General features: G+C 45.9%; 1 protein-coding gene across 4 annotated transcripts in view; it reads left to right on the forward strand.

The window, feature by feature from the left end:
• The window catches only part of LOC307200263 (uncharacterized protein), a 50,970-nt gene that overhangs the window by 17,762 nt on the left and 18,106 nt on the right, over nucleotides 1–15,102 (forward strand). For all 4 annotated transcript variants that reach the window (XM_079948695.1, XM_079948696.1, XM_079948693.1 and 1 more), the window contains exons 2-10: nucleotides 1,642–1,766; nucleotides 8,371–8,517; nucleotides 9,031–9,099; nucleotides 9,621–9,692; nucleotides 10,192–10,260; nucleotides 10,932–11,000; nucleotides 11,835–11,900; nucleotides 12,109–12,165; nucleotides 13,682–13,846. In XM_079948695.1, coding sequence (XP_079804821.1) covers nucleotides 1,677–1,766; nucleotides 8,371–8,517; nucleotides 9,031–9,099; nucleotides 9,621–9,692; nucleotides 10,192–10,260; nucleotides 10,932–11,000; nucleotides 11,835–11,900; nucleotides 12,109–12,165; nucleotides 13,682–13,846 — 804 coding nt within the window. In that variant the 5' untranslated portion in view covers nucleotides 1,642–1,676. The remainder of the gene's footprint in view (nucleotides 1–1,641; nucleotides 1,767–8,370; nucleotides 8,518–9,030; nucleotides 9,100–9,620; nucleotides 9,693–10,191; nucleotides 10,261–10,931; nucleotides 11,001–11,834; nucleotides 11,901–12,108; nucleotides 12,166–13,681; nucleotides 13,847–15,102) is intronic.

The raw sequence follows: 15,102 nt of genomic DNA on the forward strand, positions 1-15,102 counted from the left end.
GGGAAAGGGACTAGGAGTTTGCAACAGGAGGTATTCGGACTGCAGCTGTTTGGGGTTCGAGCGACCGCCATATAGTTGTGTGGCAGGCAGGATTTCAACAGGTGCTGCTTTCCCCTGCGTGGAGATGCAGTGCGATGCACAGCTTTTGCTCCCAAAAGTTGCACATCATCTGTGGACATGGGGTCTGCCTGTTGAACTGCTGCCTTTTCTGCTGCTATGAGAGCTACAGGAGCCTTGCCAGGGGAAAGTTGGGGAGAGTGCTGTGTGGTGGATAGCACGCTAAACTCTGACAGGGGAGACTTGGGTTCAAATTTCTGCTTAGCCCTGATGCTTCAAGAGCAGTATTGGCCAGGTTGGTCTCTGGCCTGATCTACCTCACAAGGTTGTTGTCAGCCCTACCCTGAGCACAGAAGGAGGAAGAATGTACGATAAGAAAAGTTAGGAAATATGATTTGACTGTGATGTGGTTCAATGAAATAATGATATTGGAAACTGCTACATATAACTACTAAGAAATTCAGATGGAAGAGATTTGAGGAAGTCAAATAATATGTTTATGAAGATGGATTTTAATTAATTAATTAAGTGTTATTGTAGTGATGATTTGTTTTATTTTATTTCCATATTCTTTTTTCTTTTTCTTTTTTCTATTTCTCCTTCTTTTTTTAGTATTGTTAATTTTTTTCTTTTTGTTATGTTTATGTATGAAAAATAATAAATATTATTGGGGGGGGGGGAAGGAGGAAGAATTGGATGTACTTACTTTTACTTACAAAATTTGTACGCCGCCATATACCTGTAGGTCTCAGGGTGGTTCACAATTGGATGCAGCAATAAGAAACAAAACAAACATGGCATTTTCCTAACTTTGGCTTTTCTTTCCTGATAGCTCAGATGGTAGAGCATGATACTCTTAATCTCAGAGCTATGGGTTCGAGTCCCATGTTGGGTGCATTGCAGGGGATTGGACTTAGATGATCTTTGTGATCCCTCCAGTGGCATAGCGTGGGGGTGCAGGGGGGGCCGGCCGCACCGGGCGCAACATCTGGGGGTTAGGGTTAAAGGTAAAGGTAAAGGTACCCCTGCCCGTACGGGCCAGTCTTGACAGACTCTGGGGTTGTGCGCCCATCTCACTTAAGAGGCCAGGGGCCAGCGCTGTCCGGAGACACTTCCGGGTCACGTGGCCAGCGTGACATCGCTGCTCTGGCCAGAGCCAGAGCCAGAGCCGCACACGGAAACGCCGTTTACCTTCCCGCTGGTGAGCGGTCCCTATTTATCTACTTGCACCCAGAGGTGCTTTCGAACTGCTAGGTTGGCAGGCGCTGGGACCGAGCAGCGGGAGCGCACCCCGCCGCAGGGATTCGAACCGCCGACCTTTCAATCGGCAAGTCCTAGGCGCTGAGGCTTTAACCCACAGCGCCACCTGCGTCCCAGGGGGGTTAGGGTTAGGGGGCGCAAATTACTTGCCTTGCCCCGGGTGCTGACAACCCACGCTACGCCACTGGATCCCTCCCAGCTCTTATGATTCCGTGATTCCGCTGCTCTGGAAAATGAGCGTCAGAAACGGAGCGGTTTCCTTTTACATTTAGAATGCTCTGATGTGGTGGTAGCCCCTAACATGGTTTTGTTTTGCCTTACCAGCCACGGAAGCAGATGTGGAAGACCCCACTGAGAAAATGGTCCTGAGCACCCCCACCCTTTGGGACACACCAGGGACATTTACAGAGGAGGTGGCGGTCTCCTCTGAAGCAACAACATCAGACCTGGTAAGCAGTTGCTGTGGGATGGCTGGGTAAGGCCAGGGCATGCCTAGCACTCATGTTCGTGGCGAATCATTTAGCAAATTTAGCAGAACTCTAGAAGGAGGGAGCTTTGTAGGCCATCAAACTGGTACATCAGGCATGGGGAATATGTGGTGCTCCAGGTGTTGCTGCACTACAACTCCCAACACCCCTGGAGATACTGGATGGGGATCCTGGGAATTGGAGTCCAACAACATCCAGGCAAGCCACAGGTTCCTTGTCCCCTGTCCCTGCACTCACTACAGCATGAGAAACCTCTGGCCCTCCAGATGTTGTCTGGCGCTAGTTCAGATCAGCCTCAGTCAGTGGCTAAGAATGACAAGAGTTATGCAGTGGTTCTCAACCTGTGGGTCCCCAGATGTTGTTGGACTACAACTCCCGTCATCCCTGAGCTCTGGCCTTGCTAGCTAGGGGTGATGGGAGTTGTAGTTCAAAAACATCTGGGGCCTCACAGGTTGAGAAAGGCTGCTTCTGGAGGGTCACAGGCTCCCCACCCCTGATCTGGTGTAACCCTTTGCTTCATGCAAGTGAACAGGGTTGGGTTTTTTTTCATCTGAGAAGGCTCCTATGCCTTTAAGAGCAGTGTGGCAAGCAGAGAATTGACTATACTTCTATAGCCATCACTATATTTCTATGCAGAATAAAGCTTTCACCTCCTAGATTTCTGGCTTCCTCACAGTTTCCTAATAAAGCAAGGGTTTGACAGTGTGATAACATGCCTGTGACGGATATGTATAATCATTATGAAGGGAGAGCGCGCTTCAAAGGCGTGTGTTGGTAACTGGGTGCATATTTGTTTTGTTTTACTTCTGTTTATTGCATTTCTATTCCACCTTTTGTATTCCAAGGAGCTCAAGGTGCCACAAAATATTCTCTCTCCCCCCCCCCCGCCTTACTCATTTAATCCCCACAACAACCCAGTGAGGTAGGTTAGGCTGAGAGGCAGTGACTAGCCCAAGGTAACCCAGTGAGCTTCATAGCCGAGTGGGGATTTTGAACCCTGGCAAGTAATAGGAGCAATTTATTATTTATTTTATATTGTAAAATTTATACACCTGTTGATGGTAAAAAAACCCACTGAAACACCTTAAATTGCTTTACAAAATAACGCTTTGCGTTTATGTAGCGTGTTCAAATCACTCATAGCGTTTTGCGTGATTTCCGTAATCTTTTGTTTAGTTAGACACCAGTATCATCCCCCCCGTAATATACCGTATTTTTCGCTCTATAAGACGCACCAGACCACAAGACGCACATAATTTTTGGAGGAGGAAAACAAGAAGAAAAATATTCTGAATCTCAGAAGCCAGAACAGCAAGAGGGATCGCTGCGCAGTGAAAGCAGCAATCCCTCTTGCTGTTCTGGCTTCTGGGATAGCTGCGCAGCCTGCATTCACTCCATAAGACTCACACACATTTCCCCTTACTTTTTAGGAGGGAAAAAGTGAGTCTTATAGAGCAAAAAATACAGTAGGTTGTCGGAAGAGGACTATGGTTATCAAGTTGTATGCCCTCTGTGCGCACACATATGGAACCCTGGGGACTGTAGTTTGTTAAGGGCGCAGGCAATGCTTTTTTTCTGGGGGGATGCAGGGGGACGCATACCCCTAAACATTTTGTGAATCTTTGTACTTTTGTCCATTTACCGTATTTATTTTCCCCGATTTGAACTATAAAATGGTGATTTTCTTGAGTCAAAATGAGAGTAAACATTTTTATAGGGGGGGGGAGCCCTGGGCGAAGGGAATTGTAGCTTGTGAGGGGTAAACAACACTTCCCAGGACTTGGGGTGGGTGCGCTTTAAATGTATGGTGTGTGTGTGTGTTCATGTCTGTAGCGCAATTTGAACTCAGGACTTTCAGGCCAATAGCACTAGCCAGAGGTGATGTGTCTGACTTTGCGTGTGAAATAAGTTTGTTTTTGAATCTGGATGTGTGAATTCCCACAAGTGAGTGGGTGAGTGTGTAGTGGAAATAAGAACAAAATTGTACCCAGAAAGGTCACCCTGCATATGTCCTGGCCTCCAGAAGGGCGCAAATAAGCTTTTGCTAAAAGAACAACCCAGAATCATGATCAACAACCCTATCCTTTTCATTTTCAAACACTTGTGTAAGAATTTGTCTAGTGTCCAAAGTCCATTTCAGGGGTCTAATCTGGCCCGTGTGGCAGTTTACTTGTTGGGGTAAAATCCTAAAAAACCCTCAACAACTCTCCAATCCTAAAAAAAAAAAAAGCTCACCAATTTTGGAGGTAAAATCCTAAAAAAAAGGTAATCGACATTGGTTGGCCCTTTGGTCGGCCCCCACGGCCCTTCACTTCATCAGATCTGGCCTTCTTTGCAAAAAGTTTGGACACCACTGGTCTAGTGCAATATTAAATGTTCCATAATTATGGATATGCTTCATGTTCACACTTCACCTGCAAGAATGGGAGAATATATGGGGGGTGGGGGGTTGGAAAGAGAGAGAGAAGATTCATCTTTTGCAAGTCCTTCACTCCCTGAGCAGAAAAGATTTTAGAAGTATATTCATGAACACTATTCAGTGATTGGTGACCTGAAAGCTGCATGCCTTTGAGTGAAGCTGCAGCTTTCAGCACATGTCGTCTCATTACTACCTGAGAAGGGGCGTATATACAAGATTGCAATCCTGTATGTAATAATTAATCTGTTGGAGCAACCACCTCCTCATTCCATTCAGTTATAAAAGTGGGGGGGGGGAGCCCTTAGCCGTGAGCAATGAAGAAAGCATGAAGGACACACAGCAATCAAACAGTTCCTCTATTAAGTTCACTGACGGAACTGGCATGGAAATAAGGAATTGGAAAGTGATAACCCACTGCAGTGTAACATGGAGATTCTGCTCTTTACTGTGCAAGACATTGATTCATCTGACTGAGTATTATCTCCCCCAGGGAGAGGACCTGTAGTTTAACAACATCTGGAGGACCACAGGGTCCCCATCCTTGGTCTATATCTGGTGTGATGTTTCTGACAACAACTTCCACCATTCCTGTTTGCTGAGGCTGGTGGGCATTGTCATTCATCAACATCTGGAAGGCCAGGGTTCCCCATCTTTGATCTACACTGGCAGTAACCGTCCAGGGCTTCAGAAATAAGTCTTTCACCATCTTTACCTGGAGATCACCAGCAATTGAATCAGCACTGGATAGCTCAGTTGGTTAGAGAGTAGCGCTGATAACACCAAGGTGGCAGATTTTATCCCTGTACGGGACAGCTGCATATTCCTACTGCCGTTGGACTAGATGATGCTCAGGTCCCTTCCAACTCTAAAGTCCTATGATTCTGTGATTGAACCTGAGATCTTCTCATATAAAGCATGTGTTTTACCTCTGAGCTATGGTCTCTCCGCCCTGCCACCCGGTAGTCTGAGGAAATGGGGAATGTTTACATGCACACCTGTAAGGGAAAGGGAAAGGGACCCCTGACCATTAGGTCCAGTCGTGGCCGACTCTGGGGTTGCGGCACTCATCTCATTTTATTGGCCAAGGGAGCCGGCATACAGCTTCCGGGTCATGTGGCCAGCATGACAGAGCCGCTTCTGGCAAACCAGAACAGCGCATGGAAACACCGTTTACCTTCCTGCCGGAGCGGTACCTATTTATCTACTTGCACTTTGACGTGCTTTCGAACTGCTAGGTTGGCAGGAGCAGGGACTGAGCAATGGGAGCTCACCCCGTCACAGGGATTCAAACCGCCGACCTTCTGATCAGTAAGTCCTAGTCTCTGTGGTTTAACCCACAGCGCCACCCGCGTCCCATTGTGCACCTGTAATGTAGCACATAAACAGACTGATCAGTTATCCTTTAACCACCATGTTGTACTCATAGCCAAAGTGCTTCGAGAGAGGCATCTGCCTGCAAAGAGAATGCAAGACGAGACGGACCTTTGGTCTAATCCAACAAGGCAATTCTTGAGTTCTAGGGGTTTTGAGTGGCAGCACAGGAACATACGTGCGGCTGTGTTTCCATGCACACACCCTGTAAAGTACACCGTCCTCCTTTGTACTCCCACACCCTGCAGGTTAGGTGCACTTGCTGCCCCACAGCCTTTCAGCCTCCCCCCCCCCCCCCAGCATCTCAGCATGAAAGGCTTATGGCAATTCAGGCCAGTTGGCTGCTCATCTGAGCATGCTCCTAATGTAGGAGATGCAGACCAAAGTCCCAAGGCCAGCTCCAGACACACAATCACTTGCTTTTCTCTCTTGGTCCTTTTCTCTCCACTTTATCAGCAACCAAGGTCCTGTCAGACACAACAAATCCTTGGATTCAGTACATGTACAGGGCTTAATTGGCCAAAGGGAAATGGCTAGAAAGGGACCAGCCCAAGCAAGCGTTGTGTGTCCTGCTTTTACAGAGGAGAGTCCTCTGTTTCGAAAGGCTGTCAGGAGATGCTCCTCTGTTTGATGGTGTCTTCCATTGGAAAGTGCCCTTCCTCTTCCTAATTTCTAAACATTACTTTTTTAAGTGTAGGTTTTTGACTTTATTTGGGCTGCTTGGTTGGGATGGCGTTGCCTGTTTGGGCAGGGACGACGACAGATGTTTCCTGCTGGGGTTTTTTAGCTCTAGATTATTTGTTTGAGGGAAGGGTGGTGCTTTGCCCATTTTGGATGGTGGTGGTTCTGAGCATTGACTTTTTAAAAATCCTGTCAAATGAGTAGTTTCTGGTGCCCCCCAACAGTTGGTGTAGAATACAATGGCCAGACCGGGAGCTTCCACCTGAGAACATGTGACACCGTTGTTAAAACAGCTGCCCTGGCTGCCCACTTGCTACTGAGAGAGGTTCGAGCTTCTTGTGTTAATTTACAAAGCCCTGAACAACTTAAGCCCAGGGTACCTCAGGGATTGACTTAACCCTTGTGTTATATCCCAGTAGAGGTTTGGGGTTTGTGTGTGTGGTTTCTTTTGTAAAAAAATAAATTGGAATTTTTATGAAAGTGATACAAAAGAGCACCAGGAACAAGGCAAAAAATTTAAAAAACACAGAATAATCAAACCAGATGTTCCTGATTCCAGTCACTAAGATCATCTGCAAGAGCATCATTGGTCATTCCCTAAGTTGGTGAGGCTTGTTTGACAAGATACTGAGCCTTTAGTGTCATCTGTGATGTGCTACATTTTTAGAACTGGGATTTTTGTATGCTGCTACATTTGCTATAGAATTACTGTTCTATTATTGCTGCTATTATTAAATTAATCTTGCAATCTGTTGGTTTGGTGATGCCTTGCCCTGATTGTCACTTTCAGCATAATTTTGTGTGTATGTGAAAAGGTGTCATACAGATAAATTGATTATGATTTGGAATTTTTTGCTTGCTTTGCGGTTAATATTAGTTAGGCATAAGCCCAGTTCTAGGGATGTGGGTGGCGCTGTGGGTTAAACAACAGAGCTTAGGACTTGCCGATCAGAAGGTCGGTGGTTCAAATCCCCGTGACTGGGTGAGCTCCCGTTGCTCGGTCTCTGCTCCTGCCAACCTAGCAGTTTGAAAGCACGTCAAGTGCAAGTAGATAAATAGGTAAGGTAGCAGGAAGGTAAACGGCGTTTCCGTGCGCTGCTGTGGTTCGCCAGAAGCGGCTTAGTCATGCTGGCCACATGACCCAGAAGCTGTACACCGGCTCCCTCGGCCAATAAAGAGAGATGAGCGCCGCAACCCAGGATCAGTCACGACTGGACCTAATGGTCAGGGGTCCCTTTACCTTTACTTAAGCCTAGTTCTGGTGTCTCTCTCCTCTCCCAATCCCATGTTATTAATGCTGTATGAATAGGAAAGTGGGGGGAGCACTCTCACTGCCGCCCCTCACTGCCTCTCATTGTCATTGCTGCTTCCACAGCCCCTCACATGCCGAGAGGACTGAACCTCTGCCATGGGGAGCCTTTTTTCTGCCCCATAGGCTCTCCAGATCTTCCACTGCAGGAGTGGTTAGAGTTCAACAACAAACTTTTATTCTCAGCCGTAATTTATCTTGCAAGTGAAGAATGCTTTCATTTTTATAAATCTTTATTATCTGTACAGCGAATCTTTGTATGAGTGCATGCTTTGTTATCCAGTTGTAGCTGTGCCGTGTCTTTGTACTTTTGTCCTTCCAGACCGTGAGGCTTTATTGTTTAATTTTCTGGTTCTTCCTTTTCTGTTATGCTTACACTTTTGTTTGCTAATAAAAAATAAAATTAAAAAAACAAAACAATTGGGGGTGCTAGGGAACATGGCCCTTATTCACCCTCACATGATAATTGCTTGAGGGGGGAAACCTGAAGAGGACTATAGGGATTCAAAATTCATATATATGGTCTTAACCCCTTCATGCATTAATTAGACCAGGGTTTCCCAAACTTGGGTCTCCTCCTGTTTTTGGACTACAATTCCCATCATCCCTGACCACTGATCCTGCTAGCTAGAGATGATGGGGGCTGTAGTCCAAAAACAACTGGAAATCCATGTTTGGGAAACATTGAATTAGACTGAAGCATGTTGGTTAAATGAGACTGGTTATCCCACAAACATTATGTCAGGCTGTGGTGTGCCCACAAATTCCATTTCCCCCCCTCCCAGGCTACCTCTGCAGCTGACAAGGAGGAAATGTTTCCTGGCATGGATTTTCCCTTTCAAAACATCCTTGAAGGCAGCACTGAGGATGAAGATGATGAATTTTTACACAGCCTAGTAACAGCACCGGGGAAGGAGGTGTCAACTGAGCTGGTACGCTTCGGTTATTTTCTGTAGCAAGTGGGTTGTTGTAATCTAAATATCTTCATCTGCCCCTGAAGGCTGGCTCACGCGGCAGCTGCTACCTACCTAGTTTTAGGTCTTATCCACATCTCTGCTCTTCCCAGGCATGGTCCATGCTTTAGAAAAACTCAGTGTTCAAATGCCTTCTTTTTTTCTCTCTCTCTTTTGCTCCAGATATTTCTCCATGGAAACCTGTTCTTTAAAGTTCAATCGAAACAAATGGCATTCCATGGAAAAACCTCTGCAAATGACTAAGCAAAGGGAGTGAAGAAAGCAACAAATTAAAGAATCAGCTACCATTTTGAAAAGCAGAGAGATGTGTGCGTTGTGTAGCTCATGGGTCTTCCTACACCGTTAGAAGATAGCATCACTTTGCTTTGGAGGGTGGGAGGCCTGCTCAGTGGCAGGGAGGAGAAGAATTGGCATCGTAGTTGGTGTCTTATAAAATATGATTTCCTAACTTTCACCATCTTGTTATCTCAGGAAGATGCAAAACCCTCAATGTCTTCAGTTCACCAAACCACAATCTGGGAAGATTCTGAGACAAAAGAGGTACATTTGGGATTCTGTTCTGGAAAAAACAGTGCCACGCTGAAATAAAGGAATAGGGGGTGGGGGGAGTTAAAGGGATAGTAACCAGAAGAAGCAAGTCCTTTATTCAATGGAACTTATTTCTGAGTAAACATACATTAGTTTATTGCCTTCTGGTGTGGGGGTTGCTATGGTGAATATATAGCACTAAAGTGCCATGTGGAACCACCATTTTAATTCCCAAATTTTTTTATTTATTTATTTATTTATTTATTTTTTGATGAGGCACTGAAAATTCTCTGTTAGAGAATCCTTGCTTTCCTTCAGAGACCTACAATTCTCAAGGTTCCTTGTGGAGACAGAGTGAAGCCAGTTTTAACCTGCAGTATGGATAGAATCAAAGTGGCTGGTCTTGAATAGCAACCATCACCAGAGATGCACTGTTTAGAGAATTCTCAGTTTGTTCATTTTGCCCAGTTAGAAAACACTTTTCTTTAAATCTCCCAGAATGTCTACTAACGGCTCCTTTGCACACCTTTCAGGCACAGCCTGTGACTGAAAAATCTTGGTGGCCTCCGGCAACTGTTACAAAGGAGCATCCTCAGAAGGCTGAAGTGAGTCAATACAGGGTTTTGGTAGTCCATGGGGTTTGGTAATCCATGCCATATTTTTGTGAGGCATCATCACCAATACAGTTAATCTCAGCCACTCCTCTGTAGGTATATTGCCCAGGACTTTTTGAAATATTTCAGGACCTCCCTGGGGATTTAGGAAGATACACTGAAAGACATTGTACTGGTTATTTGGAAGGCCCGCCCACCCACATGACACAGTCATTGACATTGAGACATTGACAGACACAGCTTTGCTCAAAAACAATATGGCGTATTTTTCAGGATTCTACGAGTGGTTAATTTCTAGAGAGTGAAATGCCAGGCCTTGACTCTCTGACCAAGCTCCATGACCTCTGACTGACACTTCCCTCATCAAATCCCAGAGTGATATGAATGGTTATCTTGATAGGTCTTACTACATTTTCATTACAAATGTGCACCTTAACAATGTAAACAGGCAGGGAGGTTATCTGATTTTTGTCATTGTCTTGTGTCTCAGGAGGACCCACATGTCTCGACTCCTGATGTTCACCAAACCGTGGGCAGGGGAGACTCTGTGGCAAAAGAGGTATGTAGGGAGTTCGCTATCAAGAAGCCAATGCCACTATGGAAGAAGGGGGAAAGGGGGAAACAACTCAAGGGACAGTAACCAGGATAAGCAGAACCGTCATGTTTGTTATACCAACTTCCTGGAAAGTATATGTGTATGTTTTGCAGGTAAGGTTTACTGGTAGATTTGGTTCACATTTTAACACAAACTCTACCTAACCTTCACTTTGCAAAGCAATACACTCAAGATGGCAGGGGTGGCAGCTTTCAGCCTGAGGGCTGCATTCCCTTCTGGGCAAACTTCCGAAGGAGTCATGGCCTCCCCAAAGAATTCCAGGGACTGTAGGAGATCCCTATTCCCCTCAGAGAGCTACCAATCCCAAAGTGGTTTAACAATCAGCCCCTCTTCCTAGGGAACTATGGGATTTCTAGCTCCATGAAGGGAACAAGTCTCCCAACAACTCTCAATACCCTAGCAAACTACAGTTCCCAGAATTCTTTGAGGGGAAGCCATGTCTGTTCAAAGTGCTATAACACTGCTTTAAACGTATACTGCAGATGGAGTCTTATTTTTGTCATATACTGTCCCTTCCAGATCTGCAGTTACATGGAAAGTAACAATGCACCTTAGCAATGTAAAATGGCAGGGAGGTTATTCGATTTCCTAACTGTTGTCATCTTGTATCTCAGGAGGAACCGCAACTCTTGACTCCTTCTGTTCAACAGACCGTGATCAGGGGGGACTCTGTGGCAAAAGAGGTATGTAGGCAGTTCACGATCAAGAAGTCAATGTCACTGTGGAAGAAGGAGCCTAGACAGAATTATGGCAGCCTGACAGAGAGGCCTGGAATGGCAGCACTATTTCTTTTAAATCAATATTGTGACATTTATATCCCACTTCTCTTCCGTAAAGTTCAAGATGGCATATGTGGTTCTCCTACTCATTTTTTTCATCCTCACAACAATCCTGTGAAGTAGGTCAGGCTGACAATGTAACTTGGCCCAAGGTCACCCAGTAAGATAAAATATTGTCAGATAAAATATTGTCCTTCCAGTTCTACAGTTACATGGAAAGAGGGAAAGAAGGAAGTTTTTTTAAAGTCTGGAATAATCAGGTGGAAATGACCCAGAAGGAAGGAACTCTGATGGGATGAAATAATAGGGTAGATTTAGAAAGTTGGGGTGAGTTGTCACACACACAGAGAGAGGGGGGGTCTGCTTTAAAGTCTCTGATATGGCCCTGGAGGGCCTTGAGGTATGTCTATATTAGGGTTGCCATATTTCAAGTAAAAATCTGGACACAAAAAATGGTTAAGCTTTTTTAGGGCAATCACCTGATAGCATCTCCACCACTGCCAAGCCTAAACCAGAGCCTGGGTTGCCAGAACCTGAAGCAGAGCCACCCAAGCACATTTAAACAAAAAAAATCCAGGACATTTGCTTTAAAATGTAAAATTCTCCCCAGATGGGCATGTAGGACCCGCAGAAGAGGACATGTCCAGGAATTCCTGGACGTATGGCAACCCTAGATTCCTGACCTGGTGAAAAAAGTTTTAAATGTGTAATTTATTTATTTTTTTGGCTTTTTGACAGGTGATTACGAAAGAGGAAACCTCATCCATTTCCCCTCCCAAGATAGCCGCTGCCTCCATTATTGGGGTAAAAAAGGGGAAAGTTGATGTTTGGGACTACAATTCCCATCATCCCTGACCACTGGTCCTGTTAGCTAGGGATGATGGGAATTGTAGTCCCAAACATCTGGAGGGCCGGAGTTTGCCTATGCCTGCTCTATGGGTTATGACCTTCCTCTCTGTGTTCCATTGGTGAGAGGTGATCTATCGCTAACTACTTTTTCTGTTTTTCTTAGATGCATAATCTTTCCCAGTGTGTCTGTCCGGCAACACCAGGTCCTCGTGGTGCAAAGGTGCGCATCTAAGCTTTCTCCCCCTGTGTTGGGTTGCTATGGTAATGGCAAGTCCAGGCCAGTCTGCAGCTGAGGGGGTGTCTAGTCTACAAAAGGCAGTTTCAAACACTGTCTTAAAGAACATGCATAAGGCAAATGAAAACCTATTGGGCTTCCCCAGCCATAAAGAAGGCCACATCTATACTACTATGGTTGCTATCTCCCCCCACCCACCCACCCAAAGAATCTGTGCCTTTTGAGGGTGGCACAATAACCAGGCATCCAAAAGCTGCAACTGTCCCCCATCTCTGTATCTCCTTGCTGAGAAGGGTTCATGCTGTTGAGCTGTACTGATCTATTGTTTTGGAGCTGTTAGTCCAGCCTTCACTAAGGGGCATCCTGGTGCTGGGACTGATGGGAGTTGTAGTCCAAAACATCTGGAGGGCAGTACCTGGTTGGCCCTAATGCTGTGTTACTATGGGGACTCTAGCTGCTAGACAAATAAGTCTCAAGTGGGAAGGATGCTATTGCACTTAGGTCCTGCTTGTGGGCTCCTTCTAGGCTCTGCCTGGCCACTGTGAGAACAAGATGCTGGACTAGATGGGCCATTGACCTGGTCCAGCAGGTCTCGCCTTATGCTCTTTGCCTACAGTGAGCTGAGAAATATTTCACTCTGTATGGAAGAATCATAGAATCGTAGAATTGGAAGGGCCCTCTACTCCAACCCCCTGCAATGCAGAAATCTCAGCTAAAGCATCCATGACAGATGGCCATCCAACCTCTGCTTAAATACCTCCAAGAGTCCTGTGGAATCCAGTTAAGATGACTTTAAAGCCCTAAACGACCTCGGTCCAGTATACCTGAAGGAGCGTCTCCACCCCCATCATTCAGCCCAGACACTGAGATCCAGCACCAAGGGCCTTCTGGCAGTTCCCTCGCTGTGAGAAGCCAATTTACAGGGAACTAGGCAGAGGGCCTTGTCTGTTGTGGCACCCGCCTTGTGGAATGCCCTCCCTCCAGATGTCAAAGAGGGGGGGAAACTACCAGGCTTTTAGAAGACATCTGAAGGCAGCCCTGTTCAGGGAAGCTTTTAATGTTTAATAGCTTTTTGTATTTTAATATTCTGTTGGAAGCTGCCCAAAGTGGCTGGGGAAACCCAGTCAGATGAGCAGGGTATAAATAAATTATTATTATTATTATTATTATTATTATTATTATTATTATTATGATTACTTGTCCCTAAAGCAACAGCCATGGCCCCATCTCCAGCCATACATTTAAGTTTCCCCAAAATATGTGTGCATAAGCTTCTCCCAGAAGCCATTCAAAATAAGCATGCCAAAAGCAGACCATGAGTTGCCTGCTGGCATTGGCTCCAGTCTGCCTGTCTAAGCAAGTCCAAGACTCCAGAGGTTTCTAAGAGAGAAGGGAAGCGCTTTGCACAGCAGGAGATTGAGCACAGGCCTTTGCTGTAGATATGGACTGTTGCCTGAATCCACAGCGCTCGCCTCTCATCCCATGTTCTTTCCTATGGCAGGGAGACAAAGGTGACCAGGGTCCTCCAGGAGAACAAGGACTTCCTGGGGAAAGAGGGCTAGCAGGCAACCCAGGCCAACCTGGACCTGCAGGACCCCCAGGACCCCCAGGCCAGTCCCTTCCAGGAGCGCCAGAATGTGGGGGTGCCAATGGTGGAAATGAAAAGGTGAGACTGGGCCAGGGGGAGAGAACTGAGGTCACTTGCTGGTGAGTTTTGTTGAGCATTCATCCCGATTGGCTTCCACAAAGTTTGTGGAGAGGTTAGACAGCTCTCAGCACTCATTCTGATTTATTTGGGGAGGGGTTATGACGTCACATCAAGCAGCTGTCAACACACACCTTCCTGTGTGTTTTCCCATCACTTTGGTTATCACACAAAATGACTGATGGGGGGGGTTGTGTTTGTTGTGCAACAGCAGCAAATCAACTTTAATTGAGCAACCAGAATGTGCCAAAATGTGATTGATCCACAGCTGAAAATAGCAACACTTTGGGAGCACAGAGGCCAGGGGGGTTTCCAGGCTATGTGCATTAAAATCTTTTTCCAGCGCTTTGAAGTATCATCAACTTTAAGAGCAAATGTTTTCAGGCTTTCAGGGAGTTTTCTAACCTTTTGGCCCATGCTACAGTCCCAATCTGGATTGGCAGAGGCAACACCGGTTATTTGCATGGGAAGAAAAGTTTCCATTTGTGTTAACTGAAGCTTTTCTTCCAGACATAGGAGAGATGTCCAATCCAGATTGGGACTGCAGCAGGGGGAAAGTATTAAAGTCCTCCCTTCCAGGTTCCCAATGCCTGCCGTTTATTTATTTTTTAAAAGCCATTCATGCAGCTGCTATTTTTTGGGAACAGCTTCTCTTCTGCTTTGGCCCTACAACACTCACACATGCATTATATCAGCACAAGGTAGACATGAAATTGCAGCCCTGTCATGTCTTGTTTATCTTTTAAACCTAGTTCTTACTGAAGCGATAAGCTTTTATCAGGACTATGGATTGTGGGTGGGAGCTCGCATGGTTGAATACAAAGAAATTCCCTGCACACTGCGCCAGTCTTCTCCCTTACATGCTAGTTTCTGCATTTGGGGTTTTTTTGTGGAGGGAAATATTATTGCGTTGCTCCCACCTCCCATCTGAAGTGATCCAACTCAGACCCAGGTATATTCTCTCAGGAAGAACTAGATCTTAGCTTTGGTTTCCTGTGAAGTCAGAAATCTTGACAAATGCATTACCAACTTCCCAAAGGTCAGCGGTTCGAATCCCTGCGACAGGGTGAGCTCCCGTTGCTCGGTCCCTGCTCCTGCCAACCTAGCAGTTCGAAAACACATCAAAGTGCAAATAGATAAATAGGTACCGCTCCAGCGGGAAAGTAAACGGTGTTTCCGTGCGCTGCTCTGGTTCACCAGAAGCAGCTTAGTCATGC

Source organism: Podarcis cretensis (genome assembly GCF_951804945.1).
Source record: "Podarcis cretensis genome assembly, chromosome: 13".
In the NCBI taxonomy this organism is placed as follows: domain Eukaryota; kingdom Metazoa; phylum Chordata; class Lepidosauria; order Squamata; family Lacertidae; genus Podarcis; species Podarcis cretensis.